Here is a 24,297-nt window from a genome sequence, read left to right on the forward strand (position 1 = left end):
TTTGAAATGCCCAGTTTATTATGCCCCACGCACAATTAGCGGCTTCAGTCCTAGGGCAATAGAAATAGTTTCGAAGCTGCAAATTTAATATTACTAGACGCGACATGGTTCGAGTACTTTCAATGTGCGCTAGCCAATTGAGGTCACAGACAAAAGAAACCCAACTGCTAAAATTCAAATTTAGAAAAGCAGCCTTCAACCACGTAGACCGGGAACTTCCACTGGCACTTAGAGCTCCCCACCCAGACGTACAACAACCTCTGGGAGACTTCAGTATGCTACACCGGAGCCGGCAAGCTTTCCGTTTCTGACCAGGAAATTATTTTATTTTAGGCAACCTCCTTAATACAAGGCCAAAGCCGACAGTCCTCTTTCCAGACCTTCCGGTCCGCCCTCCTGACCACGGACCACGGACGTAGCGTTGAAAAAGGATGCGGGAGCTCGGGTTTCAAACTGCATGCGGTCAGCCTGAGGATGCCAAACTCTCTTCCGGGCACTCCACGGATAGAGCTGACTTCCCATTGGTCAGCCTGGGGGCATGGCTGGCTCCCGATTGGCTTAGAGGAGAGGGCGGGAGAGAGGCGTGCCTTGTCGTCACACCTGACCTTACACGCTCCCTGTTGCTTAGGATTCTGGGAGGGAGGGAGAAGTTCCGCAGGAAAAGAATAACCCGGAATGACCTTTGCAGTCCTAGGCCTGCCCTCTTCCGGAGCTGATGTCTCCTCCTACCTACCAGGAGGGCTCCGCCTCTCGCCTCGCCTTGCCAGGGGATCAGGTGATCGCCGGGCGGCGCGGTCACGTGACTGGGGCGCGCCCTCCTGTTGTGGCTATGGAGGCCGCTGGTTCCAGTGTGGTGAAGCGAGTGGAAGAGCTCGGGGACCTGGCTCAGGCCCACATACAGCAACTTAGCGAAGCCGCGGGTGAAGACGGTGAGGGAGCGGAGAGGGAGGCGAACGAAGCGGGCGGTTGTTCAGGGCTGGGGCTTGATGGTCATGAGGGTTGGAGACTGCGGCCTGTGGTCGGTGGGGTCCTAGGCCGTAGGCACGCGAGGTCTTGCGCGTCTGATCCACGCTGCGCCGTCGATTTTCACCCCCTAAAGTTCACATCGCCAAGGCGTTTGCTCTGAAAACCGCGTTTTTCATAACCCGGGAAAATCTGGCCTTTTTCATCTCAGCCTGATCTGGGCTGTCGGATTTAACAGTAATAACGCTAGCGATGGGGAAAAGGGTAGAGTCTGGATAAAAGTACACGCGAAAGTTTATTTAAATGGTTAAATTGAGGGATAGTACTCACATAGTAGCGATTTTCCATTCATTAAAGTTAGATACTATGTGTACCAGTTGCACTTTTTGATTGCTGCGTTGTAAATTTCCGTTTTATATTTTGGATTAAAAATTCGTCTGTAAACAGTATTCTGCAGAAGAGCTTTACTTTGATATAATTTAGACGATTCTTTCACGTACATCATCTCAATTCTCAGAAGGGCTTTGTGAGTATTAGAACATTTGTTTTGTAAACGTCTGTTTCCTTAGGAAAAACTGGCTTAGACTAGAATGACCTTGATCGTCTAATTTTATTTTCATTACTTCTCAGCTGCCTGCAGTTTCTACATTACTCCATTTTGAGTTTCGAGCCTTTACTACAGATAGGTTTTAAAATTCTTGTGGGCTGACTCGTTGTCATCGGATTTATAGGAAAAGAGTAGTGAGACATTTTCCCAAGCGATTGAATAGTTGGTGAATTTATTGAATAGGGTCTACCATGAAATGGGAGATTCTTTGCCAGATTATCTTTTCTCAGGAGTGTATTCTTCAAAGACCCGCATATAACGGTGAAGCTGATTTCTTTTTTAGTTTGTGATATGTGAATCCCAGGATTTACCTGGATAGTTCATGAATGGTAGTGGCTATCACCTGGAAGTGTATCCAGGTTACCTCCAATTCTAGCTCCATTTAAACCAGTCCAAAGAGATCAAAGATTTATTATTATTATTATTATTAATTTATCACTGAACCCAAAAGCCATTCTCATTTTCCCTTGGAAAAGTTCTTTAATACAGTCTAGAATGAGGGCTGGAAGTAAGAGTCCTGTGCTATTTATATACTTGTTTGGAGGCTTTATACTTCTGAAAACTTAGGAAACTTAAATTACAATGATGGTGATCCCCATAATGAGCTATTAATCAGTATTAACATCAATTCAATCTTACTGAAGTATTACTAGCAATATTTTATGAAGTTTAATTAAAACAAGGTTGCATGTATTTGAGTTGAACTTGGCATTTTTTTCCCACACAACAAAAATAATATGCATTCAGAATTTGTCTTTTAACGTAACAACTATATATTTATATTAAGTTATAGGTGTTCATAAGTTACTGAAATACAGCCAGACATTTTTCTTTCTTGCTTTCTTTCTTCCTTTTTTTAATGGTGGCTGGCCAGTATAGGGATTAAACCCTGGACCTTGATGGTATTAGTACCATACTCTGTAGACGTTATTCTTTCTAAGAATGTTCTCCTTTTTATTACTGGCCAATTTTTTTTTTGTTAATTTCTCATTGTACAAGGACATTATGTTTACTATATGGAAGTATGCCATGAGAGGGACTTTTTTCAGAGATTATGTAAGAATCACTTTCATCTTTTGCTTTGCGAGTTGTTACTTTGACTAAATAGTTCTAGTAAAAATACTGCATTTTTATGGGCTTTTTTGAAATGTGATCTATGCCACCACCACCACCCCCCTACACACAATAATTAGTCATGAGTTCATGTGACATACTCCTTCAGCAATGGTTTACTGAGTTCAGTGCAAGTCTTTACATTTAAAATAATTCTGCAAGTTAAGAAAATATCAACAGAGTCTCCATAGAAGCACCTAAGAGTGCTATATATTTCATAATTTCAATTCATAGTAGAATCTTTTTTTGTGGGTTGTGTGGGTGTTACTCCTGGGCTGAGGAAAGATGGGAAGACAGTGCCAAAGAAGTTGCTTTTAATTTGGGTGAATAGTGGGTGTTAAAGCAATTAGAATCTGGTGTAAGTACAGGTTAGGCTTCATCTGGGAAAACTTAAGGTCCTCATATGATTGCCAATGAACATAATCCGTTGGTGCTTTTGCTCCAATACTGAACAGCTCATCTGTCTATGTAACTACTAAGTCTAGATGACATGGACCTGCCACAACTGCTACATTATCTGTCCATTGGCCAGTGAGGAGGAAAGGGTATATATTTCATAAGGGGCGAACTCAGGAACTTGTCTTTTGATAGTAGGCATATTTAAATTTGAGTACATGAGGTGATTCAAAGGCGTGGATAGTATCTGATGTGGACACACAAGAAAAGGTGAAGGCTGGCTGGTTAGCTCAGTTGATTAATGCTGGTACGAACACCAAGGTAGAGGTTTTGATCCCTGTACTGGCCAGCTGCCAAAAAAAAAATTTTTTTACTCATAACACCTAGGTCAAGGGTTTAGATCCCTGTAGTGGCTAGCCACCAAAGGGAAAAAGAAAAAAAAAAGTTGAAATCATAGAGGAAGCAAAGGGAGTATGACATTAGAGAAAGGGGAAAAATTAGGAGACAGAAGGAGGAGAGAGGGTGAGTCATGATTAGAGGGCATATTAGAAGTATTCAATTCCTTTTCTTCCAGGTTTTGAAGGAATGAATAATTTGTTCCATTTCTAAGTTTTTAAAGGAATAGAATACACAGCTGCATTATGTAATTTTAATTCTAACAGTTCTAAACACAATTATGGTAAAGTTATAATTGCTCAGTGTGCTGACATCTTATGAAGCATTTGATTTGGTCAATCATGTTCTTTTAGAAAACATTTACAATTACATTTATGAAATGATAAGTTTTCAGTGGAAGCCCTTTGTGTAGATTTATGTATATTATTTGTACTATTCCAGTAGAAATTTTAAATGTATTATTTAAACCTTTTGAGTGCATCAGTATCATGAAAAAGCACTATGAGAGTATGGACTGCATTTAAGAAATAGCAACAGTGAATCTAGAAAGTTTTCAGTCTTGCTTTCTGGAATAAATTTCCATGATTTACTTAATTAGAATTAGGCATTATGACATACTTCATGTTTTAGGTAAGGTATTATTACTACCATGCTGTTTCTCCATATGCTATAATATAATTTCATTTCATTATTTCAGATACATAACTTTTTTTTGTTTAAATAGCACTCTGTGAAATAATTATCATGTTTTTTTCCTTACAGATCACTTTTTAATTAGGGCCTCTGCAGCTCTAGAAAAATTGAAACTCCTGTGTGGAGAAGAGAAAGAATGTTCAAATCCATCAAATCTTCTAGAACTTTACACACAGGTACTGAAACAGTGGACTCTGGCATCTTGAGGGCTAGAATACTTATTAAGGTGGTTGACTCTAAACTTAGGTGTAATAAAATCAGTTAAAGTATTTAATTTTGTCCAAAACCGGATGTGTAAAGCATATAGACTTGAAACTTTGAGGCAGTATGCAAAGAAGTAAGATTTATCAGATGTGTTAATGAGAAAAGTCAGGAAAAAAATCTTGTAGATAACAATTGATTCCCTTTATAGATAATTAAGCAAAACGTGAATGTATGCAATGTCCGAGCTCTTGAAGGTTTCAGAGGGAGTAGCGGGCTTTATAAGGACCCTGACTATTTCATCCCACTAAAATTTACCAGTTCTTAGGATTTTCAACATGATTCCCACTGCTAGTGTCATGCATAAGATTTTTCTGTGCCCCCTTTTTTCTTTTTCTTTCCTTTAATTCAGGCCTCTGTGTCAACACCACTTATTTTCTTGGTTTTCTCAAACACTGCTGAGGCAAGCTGACTTTAAGAAATATAATGTCATTATAGTAACTGACATTTGTATAGCCCTTTGTAGTTGGTAGAGTGCTTTTATACGCTTTTTCTTGATTGCTAAGGAAAAATAAAGTGGATATAGAAAGTAGAGTAAACTTAGTTAAGTTTCCAAAGTGCACATTTATAGCATTTACATGCCTGGCACTGTGCTTTCTATTGGGAGGTACATAAAGATGATTTCTGCTTTCAAACATCATGGCTGAATGAGCCTATAACAGGCTACTCATGAACCACAAAGAACTGTTTAAATATGGCAGGCACTTTGCCTTTCTTTCCTTTCAGAAGGCTTTCTGCTTTTCTGCATGTGGTGGGTGTCATCTCAGTTCTCTCACATGGGAGTGTTCTAACATTTTAACTTATTTCCAATAATAAGGCAAAAGATCTAGAGATACAAATGTAAATTTCTCAGACCCTCTTGACTCTGTGGTTCCAAATCACAGATAATCTTCCACAGGCTGATGATCTCTCCTTCCTGGCATAGGCCTTTACACAATAACACTTATTACTTAAATAGCTGTCTGTGTGCTAGGTAATGTTCCAGGTGCTTCACGTATATTAATTCATTTTATCCTCAAAGCAAGGAACTTTGAAAGGCACTTAGTCCAATTCATCATTTTACCAGTGAAGAAACAGGCTCAAAAAAGATACAATTGATTTGTCCTTGGTTAGTTAGGTGATTAGTGGTAGAACTGACACTAGAACCCAGTTCTTTTGTCTTAGTCCAATAGATTAAATAAAAAAGGATTGGGGAAATTTTAAGTGCTTGAACAGACCATCTCTTGTATTTAGGAGAATGTGGACTTAGCATTTGAATTGAATAATGTTGATGGTTTGCTTTCTCTTTTGGGTGATGGGATACATATCCCCCAAATGCTGGCTCTTAATTTGGGAAAACTAATAAATCCTTTGAAGATTCAGCACACAGAACTAGAGGAGATGAACTTAACTTGATACGGCAAGTGTTTAGAAAATTTTGAGAGATTATACATGGATAAAGAGCGAAGACTTTTGTATGATAATTAATTATGTTTTCATAATTACATTGTGTATGCTTAACTTATGTTAATTAAAACGTAAATCTTATTATATTTAATTAAATCATAAGTTTTATTTTTAGAAGGAAGCAAGATTATCATGAATTTAGTATTTTAGTAAAATACCTATAAAGTTTTTTATATAGTCTGTCTCAAATTATGTTTACGGCTAGACATTTTGCCTACTTCTCAAATTTAAATATTGTGGTAAAAGATGTAAATGTCTAATAAAGCATCTATATATGCAGGTTAAACTGTGAGTATTATTCTTTCAAATTTAAATCATTTATAGTTCTTTTTTTTTTCTTTTTTTCTTTAGGCTATTTTGGACATGACATATTTTGAGGAGAACAAGCTAGTAGATGAAGATTTTCCTGAAGACTCTTCACAGAAAGTAAAAGAGCTGATCAGTTTTCTTTCAGAACCAGAAATTTTATTTAAAGAAAATAATATGCATCCAAAAGTAAGTTTTGCTTTCCCATGAATTATGGTAGAATGTTCCTAGGTCTTGTATATTATTTATAGTCTGAATTTTTTTCTTCTTGATTGTATGTTTGTGTCTGTTTTAAATTAAGATTGAAGGTGGGAAGATATGAGAGCTTAAACTTCAGACCAATGTCACGCTAAAATATCATATATTACTAAATGTTTCAGAATATTTGTGTAATGGAATTATAATTGTAGTACCTAATCATTTTCTTTTTTTCTGGTGGCTGGCTGGTGTGGGGATCCAAACCCTTGAACTTGGTGTTATAACACCACACTCTAACCAACTGAGCCAACTAGCTAGCCTCATTTTCTAAACATAGATATTCTCTATTTCTGCTTCCTTTTTTACAGATCCTGAGTTTTCTTGAAGGTCACTCCATCCCTCTGAGATCCTGCATGTTCCTTTTCTTCTTCATCTCTTGAAAAGCCTTCTCTTGCTGTTTTCCTAGCAACTTCCCTCTCTTTCATTCTGGAAACATAGGCACTCCCCAAGGATGTCTCCTTCATCCTCTGATAGTCTTTGTTCTGTCTGTGCTTGACAACTGTTCACATGGTTTTTACTGTCATCTCTATTTAGAGGATTCCAAAATTTTAATTTCTAATCCTGGATACTCTTTTAGCCAAATAATTTCCCATCTTTAACTACCTGCTGACTATCTACCTAGATATCCTCTTTGCTCTATGTGTTTATCAGGGGACTAACCATCTGTGGAAACAAATCATTCCCAGATTTAAATGATACACCACTGTAAAAGTTTTGATTTATTAAAATTGTTTTGTGTATAGCTTTTCATTATTCTAGCCATAGTAGAAATAGATATGACCTCCCTTCAAGTTACATATTTCTGAAAAGTTATCTTTTTAATCAGATTATAGACTACTTATATTTCAAATATATTTACAAAATTATTTTGTAAAACTAATTGTAAATTGAAGTAGTTATTTTAAATTTCACATAGTAATAGATTTTCATATGTATTTCTAATTGATTCAAAGTAAGGCATTCCTGTGTAAGTAACTAACCAAAGGGCAGATTTTGTGAAATAAAAGTGCTTTTCATTGCTCAGTTTTTTTGAAATTTAACTTTGACTTTTGCAGACATCAAGTTTCTCTATTTAGCTATGTGTTTTTTGTGTTTCAGCACTGCAATTTGCTTGGGGATGAGCTACTGGAATGTCTCTCTTGGAGACGAGGAGCTTTACTATATATGTATTGTCATTCTCTGACCAAAAGAAGAGACTGGCTCTTAAGAAACTCTAGTTTGCTTAAAAAGGTAAAAAGACATTCATTACACATTTTGATTATTGACATTTATAGGTTTCAAAAGCTGTGTTTGTTGTAGTATTGAGTAGTGGAATCAAAGGTTTGCATTCTAGGTCTTTTACTTATTAGCTGTGTAATCATAAACAAATTGGGATTGTTGTGAAGACTAGGAAGATAACATGGCAAAGCACTTTGAAAACTGGGAAGTTCTACATGCTCTTTTAAAGTTCTGGATTTCTATTTTTTAAATATAAGATAAACTATTAATTTCCAAGCATGCATTTTTGGTTTGAAGAAAACACTTGGTTTTGAGTGTCTTTCTGTCAGCACATCACTCCTAAAGAACTCACATGACCCTGCTTTTAGAAAATTGTGGCCCTCTGATTCATCTTGAATGTTCTGATCATTAAATCTAAAGACATGGGTCTTAGTATTGTATCACTAAGGATTCTAACTCAGGTTAAATGTACACATAGTTAAGGTGAGCATGGAAATGGGAGGTCATACTTTCAGATGTAAAAGTTTCATTATAATATTTCTAATTTATAATAAGTACATACATTTTTTTTTTTTTTTTTTTTGTCTTTTTCGTGACCGGCACTCAGCCAGTGAGTGCACCGGCTATTACTATATAGGATCCTAACCCGCAGCGGGAGCATCGCTGCGCTCCCAGTGCCGCACTCTCCCGAGTGCGCCACGGGCTCGGCCCAATAAGTACATACATATATTTAATAAATTGTTGTTGAACACATCTTTATTTTTATCCTTTTCTTCCTCTGATAATATTTTTGACAAATATATTGCTGAAACACGTATTCTTGGTTAATGTTTTCTTTATTTTTTTCTTTTTTTTTCCGTACTCTTACTAATGAGAGCATTTGGAAGGGTATACTTATATTTTGAAAGTCTTAGGGTGGTGGGTCCTTATACCATTGAAATATAACAGCCAGAAGATATATCTATAAATTACCTCATTTTCTCTTGAGTAAAGAATTGGAAAAAACTAATATTTGAAGTTTATATACTTCTGCATATAAAACTTTCAATTCTTTGGCTTTGGCTTTCATTTAGTACCTTGTTGATGGAATCCATTACTTGCTACAGATGCTAAATTATCGGTGTCCTATCCAGTTAAATGAAGGAGTTTCTTTCCAAGACCTAGACACAGCTAAATTACTGAGTGCAGGTAATGTGAACTCTTTTTAAAAAGTTTTCTAAGTTGTTTAAAGCTTTTTAAGATTTTAGGAAGTTTATAACGTTTCACTCTGATTTAAATAAATTTCAAACTAGTTTATAGACCAAAGAAATAATAAAGGACTTTAAAGAAATTCAAAGATTAAAGTATTTTCATGTAATATAGAAAAATACTTCCAATCTCTTCTGTTTAGTAATTTTGGAAGAGTTATATATTGTGTTACTTTTATTTATTTTGTATCCCCACATAGCCCTGATCAGTATTTTATCAGAACTAGGTTTGGCTACATGTAACAGACTGGAAGAAACTTTTAAACAAGGTAGACATTTAGTGCTCTTTCACATAAAAAAGATCCAGAGCTGGTACGGTAGCCCCATGGCATCATCATGTTCTTATCTTTTTCCTCCATCATCTTTAGAGCAAGAGCTCTTCGGTGTCAGAGGGAGGCACTTTATATAGAGTTCAATATAAATTATACTTTCCAGAGCTGTGCAGTATGCATCCTTGTTTAGGATATTGCTTCCATTTTTAGTATCCCAATGTGCTTCTGGAGCTCCTTCCATCTCACCTGTGTTTCAGGCTACAGGAATGGCAAAAGAGAATTTCTTCCAGCCAAGTTAGCTCCTTTGGAGCAGCCTTCCCAGAAGTTCTCACAACATTTCCACCTATATTTCACTGGCCGAGATTTAATCAGAAGACTTCATCTAGCTTTAAGGAAACCTGGGAAGTATAGTTCTTAACCTAATACATTGCCATTCCAAATAAAATTAAGGTTCATTACTACAAAAGGGAGGAGAGAATGAATATTGGGTGGCAACTATAAGTTTCTGCTGCAGTGAAAATCTAGGAACTACATATGGAGCATCATTTGGGTTTTAGACTGAAGTGCAGGGAGACAAGAACCACTTATTTTTATTTTATTTTATTTTTTTAAAGATGACTGGTAAGGGGGTCTTAACCCTTGGCTTGGTGTTGTCAGCACCACGCTCAGCCAGTGAGCGAACTGGCCATCCTTATATAGGATCCGAACCCATGGCCTTGGTGTAATCAGCACCGCGTCCTGAGTGAGCCACGGGCCAGCCCGAGAACCACTTATTTTTATCATCTCTTTCTATAAATGGAGGAACTGAGGTCCTGGTAAACCAGGTTATCTGCTCAAAGTCACATAACTGCAAGTGACATTAGATCATAGATATAAACTTTCTTCGCTAATACTTCATCTGAAATTTTTTTTTTTTTGGCGGCTGGCCACTATGGGGATCCAAACCCATGACCTTGGTGTTATAAGGCTGTGCTGTAACCAATTGAACTAACCATCCAGCCCCTTCATCTGAAATTTTGGTTGGAAAAAATATGAGAAATAATAAGAAAACCTGTTGGGGGAAATTCTAGATGTTTATTTTAATTCTTCCTGTCTGTTATCTTCTTCAGCCTTTTCCTTTCTATTTGAAAACATTTCATAAAAAAAAAAAAAAGGATTATTTAAGTGTCATTAACAATGGGACTGGCTAGTGGTACCTAAGAATTGTCACTTTCTATTAATTCAGGCAAACATCCCAAAAGAACTTATTGTAAATACAAAGAGCCCCCCCAGGGAGTATGACTGGAGGGTTTTGACGTATTGATGGGAAGTGTTTATTAGTTACTAGTTATTTCAGATAACTGATGAACTAATTAGAAGTGTTAAAAATGGCCTTTTAAAAATCTCCTCAACCCACCCACATGGATTGATTAAATTTAACTCTTAACCTGGGATACTTTTTAAAAGAAAAAGATGGGAGTGGGCATTAAAGCCTATTTAGAACCAAGGAAAGTGGTACAAGTCACCTATTTTCCTCATTCTCCCATTTCTAGTCATAAGGGAAGATAGTCTCATGGGCTGGAATTTTTTCTTCAGGAGGCATGTGACATTGGTGCCTTCTTTCAGGTCATAGTTTGAATTTACTAGCTCCTAGCTTTAATTGCTTCTTCAACGGGAGAATCAAAAGGGTTAGATAGGGTCTTAAAGCATTTTCCAGGAAAGAAGAAAACAATATGGGCACTACAGACATGGTGCCACAGTCTTCAGTCCTCTTACGGGGTTGACTTCTTGTTCTCATCTAAAGAAGCTTGCTTTTCCCCAGTCCATCTCTCTGAAGATGATTAGATTAGAAGCTAGGAAACCTACTTTTTCTAATCTGAGTTACTCCTAAGACTGTTGTAGTGGCTCTAATTGTTTTTCATTAGCCAATCTAAAATATAACTCTGAATAATTCTTAATATTTAGGGAGAAAATTTCTATGAGGCATTAAATATTTTTGTGGTCAGATCTTGGTGATAATTTACTTAATTTTGGATAAAAATTAAAACTGTATGCTTAGTATGATTTGTATTTCTTTTTCTAAGGTAAGATCATTGTAAATGTCCTTTGGACATTACGTGTATGTTATTAAGTTTTCACCTTTTAAAAATTACCAAATTATGTATGCAGTAAGCCTCTTTACCTCACCTCAGAGCCTCATGCTTCTGTGAAGTGGGGGCCAGATAATTTAAATCTTTGGACGTTGCCTTAGATAGAAGGCTTATAAAAACATAATAAACTTGGAATCAAATGGAGTAAGTCAGAATACTGTCACGTTTTCACACCTTTGGTTTGTATCCTTTTTAATATTACTGAGGACCCTCCTACCATGCAGCCCTTTGGCCCATTGCTTAACCCAGAACCTGGATTTCAGATCTCCTAAAGGGGCAACTCTAAACTGGTATCACTAATTGCCTGGGTAGCTTTTTAAAAATACAGATTTCTGTGTACCCCATGCAGATTCTGATTCAATATATGAAGCCCAAGAATCTATTTTTAATAAGCTCCCTAAATTGTTATGGTGCGGATTTGGACATCACTGCTTCCAGAAGATGCCAGTCTGGCTATCTTTTTTTCTCTAAAAGTCATTTTTCGTTTTCCTTTATTTTCTTGGCTGGCTGGTATGGGGGGAACAGAACCTTTGACCTTGGTGTTTTAAAGCTGCACTCTAACCAACTGAGCTAAGCAGCCAGCCCTGTGAAAGTCATCTTTGTTTTTTTTTTTTTTTTCTCCCTTCATGGATTTAATCACCTTCTCCCTCCCCGTCCTCACCTCCCCATGTCACATGTGTGTTTACCAAGGACATGTGTGGTACAAAGTGCAGTGTTTTGTTGACAAACCCCATGCTGAGTTTTAACAGAAAAAGAAAATATCAAGGAAAATTCTTAGAAGCAAAGAGCCTGTGTTTAGAGTAGTAATCTCCTGTGGAAGTAAAGAGGAAGAAAGTGCCTAATTTTTACATCACTTATCTTTCTTTGATATTTTAATGCAGTAGTTTTGAAAGTATAGTTTATGGACCAGCAGCAGCATCATCACGCTAGGTTCCATGAATTTGTTTAAAAAAATGCAAATTCATAGACCCAACCCTGTACCTGAATCTGAAACTCAAGTGGGGACCAGCAATCAGCATTTTAGTATCTACCAGGTAATTCTAATGTAGGCTGAAGTTTGAGAACCACTCTTTAGCATATAGTCATTCATTCTCTCCCTAATAACTCCTTTTCATAGGATATCTGTGTACCGTGGTCAGTAGTCCCTCCCTCTTGGTGATAAAAAGAATGAGCTAACCTAAAGAATGGGGCAAAATTTGGATCTCAGATCTCCCTTAGGCAAGCAATTCTCATCCTTCCCAAGTGGCTTCACTTTGGGGACTTACTTTAGCTTCTCCTCCCAAGGCTCTAGCCTGCTTGAAAGTTCAACCTTCCCTCCATGTTTGCTTCTCTCTCCTTACTCCCTTCCACTTGTCTTTTGAGGGAAAATTAGACAGGGTGTAAGATCACTAGAATAAAAAGGATATTCATTCAGTGAAATGCTATATCTAATAGAAAATACTTCTGAATAATATCATGCTCTGTGTAGCTTTTTTTTTTTTTTTTTTTTTGAGGTTTATGATCTTTTAACTACCAAGGAAACAGGAAAAAGAAATGATTATTTGTAATTTGCATTGTATTTACTAAATGAAAGTTGTTTTATACATAAAAGCATAAAATACAGATCTTACTGGCCAGCTGCAAAAAAAAAAAAAAGAATAATAAGCATAATATATTATAGTCTATCATATTTTTATGAATGCAAGTCTCAGTGGATTCTGCTCTTTGATGGTTATTTTTTTTTACTGATATAATACTTTAATGAGTCAGCTATTCTGCTGAACCTGTTACTTCTCTTCCTACTGTTTATAAGTTGAATTGGAGATGAAGTGAAGGTGATAGCTTTAGGGACAAGTTCTGAGACTTTAAAAAGTTTGCAATAGATTCAAAACAGTAGAAATTACAAGTTTTGAAAGTTGAATTTTTCATCTCCAGTGCCATCATACTCATTTCTGTTGAACTGTATTAGGTGAGCAGCTGAGATTATGATGCTCATTTATTTGAGATAACCCTTTCTAATCACACAAGTACCTGTACATTAGAATAAATCTCTTACTTGTACTTTAGCGACCTTAAGAAGTTATATGATCATATATTTTAATAATACTTGATGGTTTCTGAAGTTTTTACACATTTTTATTTTACATGTTCCTTAAGAAAACTCCGTGAATTAAGTAGGACATATGAAATCCTTATTTTTTCAGATTTACAAACTGAGACTCCGAGAGCATTGGTGACTTGCCCAAAGTCACAAAGCCAGTAATTTATACTCAGATCTTTTTGATTCTAGGTCTATTTGTCTCTCTACCAAGTTAATATACTTTGTGCACCATAAATGTTTAATTATATAATTGCCTACTGGAAAAACTACCCATAAGAAGAATGCATTCAATATTTTATGAAGCTTTACTTTTGTTTTACTTTTATTTTTTTGGTGGCTGGCTGGCATTCAACTTTTTATGAAAATCCTGCAGTATATTCCTTTTTTCTAGGAATATGAAGCATCTTGGATATAATTTAACATCTGATAATTTAGAATCATATGGCCTCTCAGGGGCATGATTATGCATGATAATTTCTGTAGACTCTTAGAGAAATATAGGAGGTGTAAGATACTAGACTGTAGCCATATCAATAATACTAGGGCATACCCCAAAATAAAGTCCATGGATGGAATTCAGGGAGTTTGAGTACTCTGAATTTGTCTGCAGAGTTTGGGAAGGATTACATTGATTAAATTAGATTGTCAAAGCGGTCCTAAAGAGAACCCCCCAAAAGTAAAGAATACCTAAATGGTTCTTTTAAAAAAATTCTTTGCTAATACTCTGGTTTAGCTTTTATGATGGCCCTCTCTTATAGGTAAAATAGAGGTAAAAGTGCTAGTTAAATGAGGATTGTGTTAGTAATATCTCGCTTTTTCTAAGTATTACTGTTAAATGAGAAGGAAAAATGCTTAATGACAAAAGGAATTTACTAGAGTATTAATAACTAGGGTTTCTTTTTAAACTTTTAATTTTAATCTCTCAACTTAATTGACTTTCCCAGGAATATTTAGTGACATTCATTTGCTGGCTATGATGTACAGTGGAGAAATGTGTTATTGGGGATTGAAGCATTGTGCAGATCAGCAGCCAGAAAATCATGAAGTGGATATGGTTGTTTCTGAAGCAAGCTGTACTACACACAAAGAACCCTTGGATTTTCGAGAAGTAGGAGAAAAAATTTTGAAAAAGTATGTATTTGTGTGTGAAGGACCCCTGAAAGAACAAGAATGGAATACAAACAATGCAAAACAAATTTTGAACTTCTTTCAGCATCACTATAACTAGTAAGTTCATTTAGTCCTTTTCAAACAAAAAAACAAACGAAAAGACCCATGAAACAGAAAAGAATGTTTCAGAAAAGAAGGCATATTGACACTGAATTTGGAATTTTACACTACATAAAGACATCTAGCGTGGTTACCCTTCTTTAGACGCTATCATCATTTTTACTTATATATTCTTAAATCTACAAAGGACTGAGATTTTTAATTTCTAAAATGGCATGTATGTTACACTAAGTCAGCTTGAACTACAGGTATCCTGTCACTAATAATAAGGAGGAACCCAATTTAGCTTTACAAATATTTTTTCTATTACTTTAGATTATTATTTTTTTATTGTGGTAATATATATGTAACATAAAATTTACCATTTTAACTATCTTTAGATTATTTTTTAATCTGCTTATCTTGATGTTTGTCATGCTTCATAGATTAAAATCAAGTCACTTCATTGCTTTGAATACATGTTATAGATATAAATGTGGGTGAAATGAAAGATTATGACTAATATTCAAATTCCATTTCCAGTAAGATAAATAATGAAAGAGTCCACAAAGGAATCATTATATGTTTAATTATTTTGCCATGTTGTTAATTATATTCAAAATTTTTATTTCTCTAAGGCATTTTATAAAATTTAAAAATAATTTTCCTATTTCGTTTAAAAGAAAGTGCATAAGGCTAGCTGGTTACCTCAGTTGGTAGAGCGTGGTGTTATAACACTAGGGTCAAGGGTCCATATCCCCATACGGGCCAGTTGCAAAAAAAAAAAAAAAAAAAAGAAAGAAAGGGAAGGAGGGAGGGGGGGGAAGGAAGGAAAGAAAGAAAGAAAGAATGAATGCATGGCTTCTCAAGTGAGTAATGAAGACAAAAACCAAGTTAGGTTAGTCTACCATTAGTTCATATACTTTTAGGGTACGTCTTGTCATACTATATTGAAATTTTGATATTTTTTGCCTTTAATAGTAAGGGTGAATGCTGAAGTTCAGAGAGCCTAACTTGATATCCTGCTCACAGTCTTTCTGACTACCTCAACTCCTGTCATCATCTTGGGATGGTCTGTCTGATACGTTGCTGATATCCTGGTCATCTGTCCCAGTGACTTTACTACATTCGAGCTTCTTACTCTCATGGCTACACCTTGAACATCACTATCCTGGGTTTCTCTTTCTGAAATCTTCAATTTCACTAACTGATGACAATTCTCATCTTTCCAGCTTTTTCAGTTCCTGATTTTTCTCTTTTCTTTATTGTCATAATACAATCTTTAGTTTCTTCACAGGCTCCTTTTCTTGACTGCCCCCCTTGCTCCTAAACTATCAGCCCCTTGCATATTTCTTGCTTCCCTATCTAACCTCAGCTTTATGGGGCACAGTATGAACTTTGACCAGTTGTTACCTCTTCCCCTTGTTCTTCAGCCTGGTTATTCTGCAAGCCCTAAATATTGAATAAATTCTGTCACCTACTTTTTCTGGGATGCTAAGTTCTGTGTGAATGGCATGCAGTCCTTCAAAATGGAATCACTTTTAAGTGTCTCATTTCAGCTTGAGAAGAGCCCTCAATGTAAGCCTTTTGTTTGTTACTAGGGTGGCCTCTCTCCCTTTTTCCCCTGTGGCTGAGCCAAACTTCATCACTTCAGGCCTTCTGCCCTTCCCCTAGCATATGGCCTTTCCTCTTGTTGTACAGAAAATTGATACTATGGTATCAACTTATACTTACCAACTTTACTCATTTTCCCCTGTTTTGAGGAAAAGAGGTTGCCTGCTTCTTATTAAAGGCTAATCTGTGCTACAGATTTCATCTCTGTTATCTCTGTCATTTCCCTTGTGGCTTCTTATTTCTTCCCTACCTTTTAGGTATAGATCTTCCCTAGAGTTCTACCTCCTCTTTCTCTCCCCTTTCCACTTCATTTTTTTCTTCCTTTTCTTTTTACTCCAAATACTCTTCTTATGTGATGTCATTCATAGCCATGGCTTCCTCTACCACCTATAATATCAGGCTGACTCCCAAACCTGTAACTTGAAGCTCAGCTTCTCTCTTGCTCTCTAAACCTTCTTTCTTTCTTTTTTTCTCAAACCTTCTTTCTTTCTTTTTTTCTCAAACCTTATTTCTAATGGCCTAATAAATATCTTCACTTAGACTATATGTCCAGACAACGAATCTTCATCTTTCATATAAACTCTTCTGCTTCATGTTTTCTCTTTTGTATCTTCCACAGAGCAAGGGAACACAGAATGCCTACCTTCTCAGCCTCATCTCTACAGTCTTCCTGTGTAATCATGTTCTAGTTTAGTGTTCCTCAGACATTTAAAACCCAGGTTCCTTTTTCATCAACATAAAAATTCTGATAGAGCCTTTGGGATAAGGGGAATCCCTGCTCATCCCTGCCCCAGCCTCCTTGCTGAGAAGCTCAGAAGATTTTTATTTAAGTTGGCATTTTAGCAGGTTTTATTATGAAAATACCTTTGTGCTTTCTAAACATAAAGATTTAAATAATTTTTAATATGTTTTTTAGAATCAGAGACTGACTATCCTCCTTTTAGAACATAATGATCAATCAGTTGCAAGTACTTCTAGTTCCTTTACCAAATGTGCTCTGTGTTTTTCCGCTCTCAGCACCTTTCTTTGGAGTCATCATTATTTCTGCACCTTTCTTTGTGGCTACCTATTTATCTGTTAGGACTCAGCTTCAGTGATATTGTGTCCATAGGCTTTTTTCAGCCCTTTCTAGTCAAAATTAGATGCTGCTTTGTTCTATTTACTTAATCTTTCCCTTCTATATTATCACACTATCACATTTTTCCTTACTAGCTGGTGAACTCCATATTTTTAAAGTTTGCTTTTATACATAGGGCTTAATGCATGTTCTTAGTAATGTTTTTTGAATTGAGGCGTTATTCTAAGTGCCAAACTACATAAAAAGGTTGCTGCTATTGGATTCCAAACTATCATGCCCTCTGTACCAGTGTTTGACAACACAAATAGGGATATATACAGTCTTAAGACAAGTCAAGTATTATTCAGATTCTGATCCTAAGAAAATAAGAGAACTTTCTCTTTAGAAGCTGGAAAATTCCATCTTGCCTTCATGACCTTTGTGGACCACTTGGGTCTCTAACTGGTTGGTACAATTATGGGGGTATTACTGGATGCTTTTTGACAACTTTCTATTCCCCGCATAATTGGAGAATAACTTGTAGACCATAACAGTTATAATGCTTTTTATTCTGGTGTATTATAAAACGAAGAACAATACATTTTTTTATGTGCTGAAGCCTTCTGAGTAAATTGTTTCATTTAGGATGAAATAACCTCAAGATACCAAATACTCCACATAAGGAAAGTACTACAATTAATTCATTCAACAACTATTGTATGCCTACTAGATGCCAGATTTTGTCCTAGGCACTGAAAGTGTAGCTTTGTAAAACACCCTCCTCTTTTGGAGCTTGTATTCTAGTGCAGGAAGTTAGACAAAGCATTTTAAGAAATAAATGTGTAATGTGTCAAGTGATGAGTACAATGAAAAAGAGTAAAGCAGTTATAGGGGCTGGTGTGATGTGGGGAGGGAGCAATTTTATTTAGGGTAGTCAGGAAGGCACCTCTAAGCACCTGTGTACTGGTTTAGCATTTGTGTCTTCGAATTCCACCCCCTTGGTTAAATGCCTTGCATATTAAGTATGGTCATAAAGTTTCTCTTTTGTAGGGAAGTTCTGATACTGAATTATGGAATGAATCACTACTTAACACTTTCTCATTTGGTTACATTCAAAGGGTTTCTCTCTAGTGTGGGCTTTACTGATGGGTGACTAATCCTAACGGCCTGGTTGCATTTTTTACATTTAGGGTTTCTCTCTTTAGTTTAAACTCTGTTGGTTACTAAAATTTAAACTCTGCTCAAGGACTTTTCACAATCCTTAAATTTGTATGGTTCTATCCCAGTATAAATTTTCTCATGTTACCTAGTCTTTGAGAGTAAATTAAAGCCCTTTCTGCTTTGCTACATTTATAAGGTTCTGGCCTCTGTGAATTATTTGATGCTGATTAAGGTGCAAATCATGACTAAAGACTTTTCCTTATTCGTTTGCATACAGTAGAATGAGGAGAGAGTCATGGGTAAAACCCCACAATAAAAATTACATTCCTGGCTTTACAATCCCACAGCGAATTCTTTAATGTTCATTAAAGTGTGAGCTGTGTCTAAAAGCATTCTCAGATTGATCTTAATGGCATTTAAAAAACCCACAGCTAGTTAACATGCTAGTTTTAGATTGCTTGTCTCTTTTCTCTCTCCACCTTCCAGGGCTCCTTTATTTTTTTTGGTGGCTTGGCAATACAGAGATAGAACCCTGGACCTTGCTATTATCAGTACTGTGCTCTAACCAGTTGAGCTAACTGGCCAGCCCTCTGTGTTCTTTTTTTAACATAGTATGAAATGACATCATGTTATGGAAGTATTACATTAAGATACATTTAATATGTCCACAAATAAAGTATACATTATGTATTCATGCTGGTGTTCTTTACTGTTTTTTGTTTTGTTTTTCCTATTTCTCGTGAAAATTTCCAAGTAAAATGTTTTGGAATATATACTCTATTATTATTATTATTTTTTTTAAATAAAAACATATTCCCCTACTTGTTTCTTGTTTTCTTTTATATTTGGTTGTTGCATCAGAATGAAAACTTTTTTATCATCTCGGTTTACTATTTTAACTTCTCAATCTTGTTTCTTCTGGTCCCAGTAACTTAAAAACAGAGTAGCATCCTGGTTAGGACTGTGATCTCTGAAGTCGGAAGGCCTGAGTTTAAATCACAGCCCTGTCATTTCCTAACCATGTGACTCGATTTAAGTTACTTAACCTTTCTGTGCCTTAATATCATATTTTTTTCAATACAGGAATAGTAATAGTACCAACCTCAGGATATTGAAAATTATATGAGTTAATGTTCATAGTGCTTTAGTTCAGTACCTAGTAAGAGCATGAAAGAGTTAGCTATTACTACAATTTTTTTCTTTAATATCTAGTTCTGTGTATAGGTATACTTCATTCAGCATGCTAATATTAGAATGGTCATCAGTCAGAACAGTTGAGTGACAAATTCTTGATCTGACCATTAAGCTCTGTCTTTTCCTTATGTCAAGTGCTGATCATTCTAGGTGAGAAGCAGGTTTCAGAGAAGAAATCATGGGCTGGATAGGCATCTCAAACGTGGATATAGCTGGAAGAAAACATAATTAATTTTCTTTAAAATTTTTTTAAAAAATTAATTAAAAATTTTTTCATTCTACATATTTATGGAGTACACTTTCTTGTTTCAATACATGCATATATTGTATAATGATCTAATCAGAATAGTTAGCCTATCTGTCACCTAAACATTTATCATTTCTTTGTGGTTATAACATTCAAGATGCTCTTTTCTGGCTATCTTGAAATACACAATACAATATTATTAACTATTGTCACCCTAGGTATCAGAGCTTATTATTCCTATCCAAATGTAACTTTGTAACTTTGTACAAATCTACCAACCTTTCCCTGGTCCCCCTCCCCCACTACAGTTAATTTTCAAAAAATTTTCAGCCCTATTCTCCAAATAGATATATGCCCACTGTATTTAGATGTATTAGTCATCTAAATATTATGCATACTCATTAAAACTTCTACATTTACCAATCAGCTTGATTGACGTGACTTCTGATACCTCATTCTTAAGTAAGTCAGGCATTTAATGAAATATTGGTCATCTAAATATAATACATATTCTATTTAAAAATAGGTTATTCTAAACCCTGGTACATCTACATGATTGAGTAGTGTGTAGCTGTAAAGATCAATGAGGAATATTTCCGTATAATGCCAGGGAGAGGTCTTATTAAGTGGAAAACAAGGTGGAGAAGGAATATAGTATAATGCTATTAATTTAAGGAAGAGGGGATATAAATTCTCTGTGTGTGTCCAAGTGTGTAAAGCTTATTTGCTTATATTTCAAAAAAGCAAACAATGGAAGGATAACCAAAACTTTAACAAAAGGTTGCCTATGCTGGGGTGGGGGGAAGATACCAAATGGAAAGGACTAGGATGGAAGTTAGATTTCTATGAATATACCTTGAATTTTGTACTTTATTTTGGAACCATATACATACATTATTATAAAACAAGATTAAATCAAAGTTGAGAAACTTCAAAAATCCAAAGCAAAATGAAACAAATGATCTGTATTATGTATCAAGTTGGTGGATTAAATACACATGAATGTTTCAGTTATCTTTAAAGCATAGTAATTTTCTGCACATCCCTAGTGAGGATATACCCAAGGGCAAAAAGTACTACAAAGAAATCTTAAACTCCTCAATTGTTAATAATAACTATGCTAACATGAAGGTACTTCAAAAAACTTGCGGAAAAATAAAAAATAATACAAATCTTTCCATGAACTTTAGGAAGACCTCTCGTGTAATTAGAAATGAGGTTTTAGTGTAAAAAAAGAGACAAAAATATGAAATACAAGAAGTTAAGTAAAAATTCTGTAATCCTAAATTTGAATGGAAAATAATATGAATTTGTATTTTCTCTATATAAAGGACACTAGAAAGACCTAGAAACAATGTCTGAATACTATTTTCCACCAAAAAAGGACCAGAGTTCCCTGGAGATATGGGAAAATTTACCTTTAATTCATGTAATAAAAGGAATTATAAAAGTAGAATACTAAGAATTTGCAACGTTTAAGCAAATAATATTCATTGATCTGCTAAATCTTTGGGGTGGAAAGCTTAAGGGGAACTTGAATGGATCAAGCTATTGAAACCATTGATCGCTGTCTGAATATTAGAAAACTAGAGTGATGTTGTGGCTTCCAATCTCTGTACACAATACCTTTTATGAAGTATTTTCCAAAACAAAACCTGAATTTGATCAAGCCTGGGATAGAAGAATATGTTAAAGTCACCATTGAGATGCCATCAAGAAAGTCCAGAATGTGGTCCAGAAAGACCAACGTGGTTGCTTTAACAAATTGCAAAGGAAAATAAGGAAGTCGGGACCTATAGTATAAAAAGTTTTAGGCATATGTACAGTGTGTGGACCTTGTTGGGTCACAACTCAAACAAACCAAATGGGAAAAATTTTTTGAGGCAGATGGGGAAGTTAATACTTAGGTGTAATAATGGTACAGTGGTTATGTTTCTTAAAAGATACCTTATTTTTTAGGGATTGATACTGAGATATTTAGGGATGAGATGATATAATGTCTGGATTTGCTTCAAAAGAACCCAGAATTGGGCTGCGGTGTTAGGTGGAGATAGCAACAGAGCATGATGGACCATGTGTTGTTGGTAACTGTTAAATCTTAGATATTGGGTACGTGGGAGCTTATTATTTATTCTCCTTTGTTTATGTTTAAGATTTTCCATAATAAACAGTTTTTCTCATTCACTTAACAGATACATATCTTTGTAAGAGAGCTGAGAACCATTTTAGTACTTCAAACTTGAACTGATTTTTTTTTTTCTTGTTTTAGTTTTTTTGTTCTGAAAGTAAGTCATGTTCTAGAGAGGGGGGAGAAATGCCATATAGTTAATTAATTCATGGTTCTTTTTTTTTTGTCTGGATAGTCTCACAGAACTGAGCCTGCAACTGGATTGGTTATTGTCCCTTAGCAATGGCATGCAAGAAAAATAATGAAACTTTAAATTTGGATCTTACAGAGCCTCAGTGTTCAGGCTTTACTGAATTTCTGTCATTTGACATTTAGATCCTCAGATATTTACTTTTTGAATGTAAGTTTACACCAATAAGCATTAATTATCCATCATTGAGCACTGAACACTCTGTTATGTGCAGATACATATAGAATGTTAAACATACTTATGTATTTAAATATTTATACACATACACCTAGTTATATGTTCTTTATAGCCTACCACGATCCTTAAAGACTTTAATAGTTTTATGAAGATGCTGACCCTGTCTTCTATTTTAAAGACTAAGAAGGTAAAATTGGATTGATTTCTTAACAGATGATTTGGGTTAGAGAATGTTTTGACAATTGAAATAATAAAGCAGTGGTCAACAGAGGGTCATTGTGAAATCTAGACTTTCCATATTTGAATATCTTCACAAAGAGAATGGGTAGTTGCATGTTGTGTTAGTCCATTTTCTGTTGCTGATAACAGAATAACTGAAACTGAGAAATTATAATGAAATGAAATTTAATTATTACAGTTTTGGAGGCTGGGAAGTGCAAGGTCCAGGGGCACATCTGGTGAGAGCCTTTTTTAGTGGGAACTCTGCAGAGTCCCTAGGCGACACAGGTTATCACATGGTGAGAATGGCAAAATCCTGCAAACATAGTTCCTCCTCCCCTTATACAGCCACAAGTGCCACTTCTGTGATAACTCATTCATCATCAACCTACTAATCCATGAATGGATTAATCCATTCATCAAGACAGACAGAGTTCCTCACAATCTCATCACCTCCCAAAAGCCTCACATTTCAAATACAACAGGCTCAGTAGGGGGAATAAAGCTTCAGTGAGTTTTAGGGGGGACATTCAAACCATAGCATAAGTCCTGGATATTATAAGTAATTAACTGGTTAAAAATGAATTTAAACCAGATTATGTGAAAATCTATTTCTCAAGAATGGAATTTTAAAACCACAGGATTATTTTGATTGGGGTGTCTTTTTCTTATTCCATGACATAACAGAAGCTGTCTTACTCATTACTGAATAATCCTAGAGATTTAAAATGTGATATGTAATGTAACATTAAATAGAAATAGTCCTTTAAGCAACAGAGATCTAGTTTTGGAGCAGCGTGTTCTTGGATTAGATTTAGTGAGATAATTTATTTGAAAATGACTGACATACAGTACTAAATAAGACCATACCCGGGTCTATATAATAGACTGCCTTGAAATGTGGTCTCTGGTATAATATCTTAAAACCTTTTTAAAGTCAGACCAACGTGAGTAGAATGGACATCCGTCCTGAGAAAGAAAAACTCACTAGTAGAATTTCAACAATACCACATTTGGGTGCTCTTCTTATTCTAGACTACCTTTGCTGCCCTTTTATGAGATGTATGTCCAGCAATTTTTTAATGCACTTACATTTTTGTATAGTGGGCCCAGAATCCTCATCTTGGCATTAAGTCCCTTATGATGGGGCTCCCGACTGCCTCTCTAGTCTCAATTTTTGCTAATTCCAAGAGAACAGACGGCAAATTGATGATTAAAAACACACACACACACACACACACACAAATCCCACAGCTGGTATGGCAGTGCTGAGAAGGAAGCAACCGGCGATTAAGCTCAAGATAGTGGGAGAGGGCCATCTATTGGCTAAGCAGGAGTCACCTAGGCCCAAGCAAAGTGGAAATGGGCCCCAGACAGTCGGGACGTCTTGGGTGAAGTCAGGAAGTCATAAAGGGGCAGGAGGTTTTTATAGCAGCGGGCGAGGTCGGGTGTCTGAGATTGACGCCAGAGAAAGGGTAAGTGACCGTGGGCGGGAGCTTCAAGCCCGGCTCGGAGCCACGCCCAGCGGGGCCATCTCTCTGTCGCCTCCCCTGCCCCGCCGCCTAACCCTGCTCTGGAGGTTGCTCCTCCGGCAGAGGCGGCGACAGACGCGTGGGCGCGGCCCCGCCCTGCGGCGCGTCACGCGCGGTGTCGGCT

The 24,297-nt window shown here is 36.1% G+C and overlaps 1 protein-coding gene across 2 annotated transcripts; it reads left to right on the top strand.

The window, feature by feature from the left end:
• Nucleotides 1–820: 820 nt before the first annotated feature.
• On the top strand, nt 821–14,971 carry RIMOC1 (RAB7A interacting MON1-CCZ1 complex subunit 1). 2 transcript variants are annotated; one of them, XM_063087878.1, is made up of 6 exons: nt 821–929; nt 4,238–4,344; nt 6,227–6,370; nt 7,538–7,669; nt 8,731–8,845; nt 14,330–14,971. In XM_063087878.1, exons 1-6 carry the CDS (start codon nt 830–832, stop codon nt 14,611–14,613), a joined length of 882 nt encoding a protein of 293 aa, XP_062943948.1. In that variant the 5' UTR covers nt 821–829; the 3' UTR covers nt 14,614–14,971. The 2 variants fall into 2 exon arrangements, with proteins under 2 accessions (XP_062943948.1, XP_062943949.1); XM_063087879.1 differs by having other exon boundaries at nt 8,764–8,845.
• Nucleotides 14,972–24,297: the final 9,326 nt, after the last annotated feature.

Source organism: Cynocephalus volans, chromosome 2 (genome assembly GCF_027409185.1).
Source record: "Cynocephalus volans isolate mCynVol1 chromosome 2, mCynVol1.pri, whole genome shotgun sequence".
NCBI lineage: Eukaryota > Metazoa > Chordata > Mammalia > Dermoptera > Cynocephalidae > Cynocephalus > Cynocephalus volans.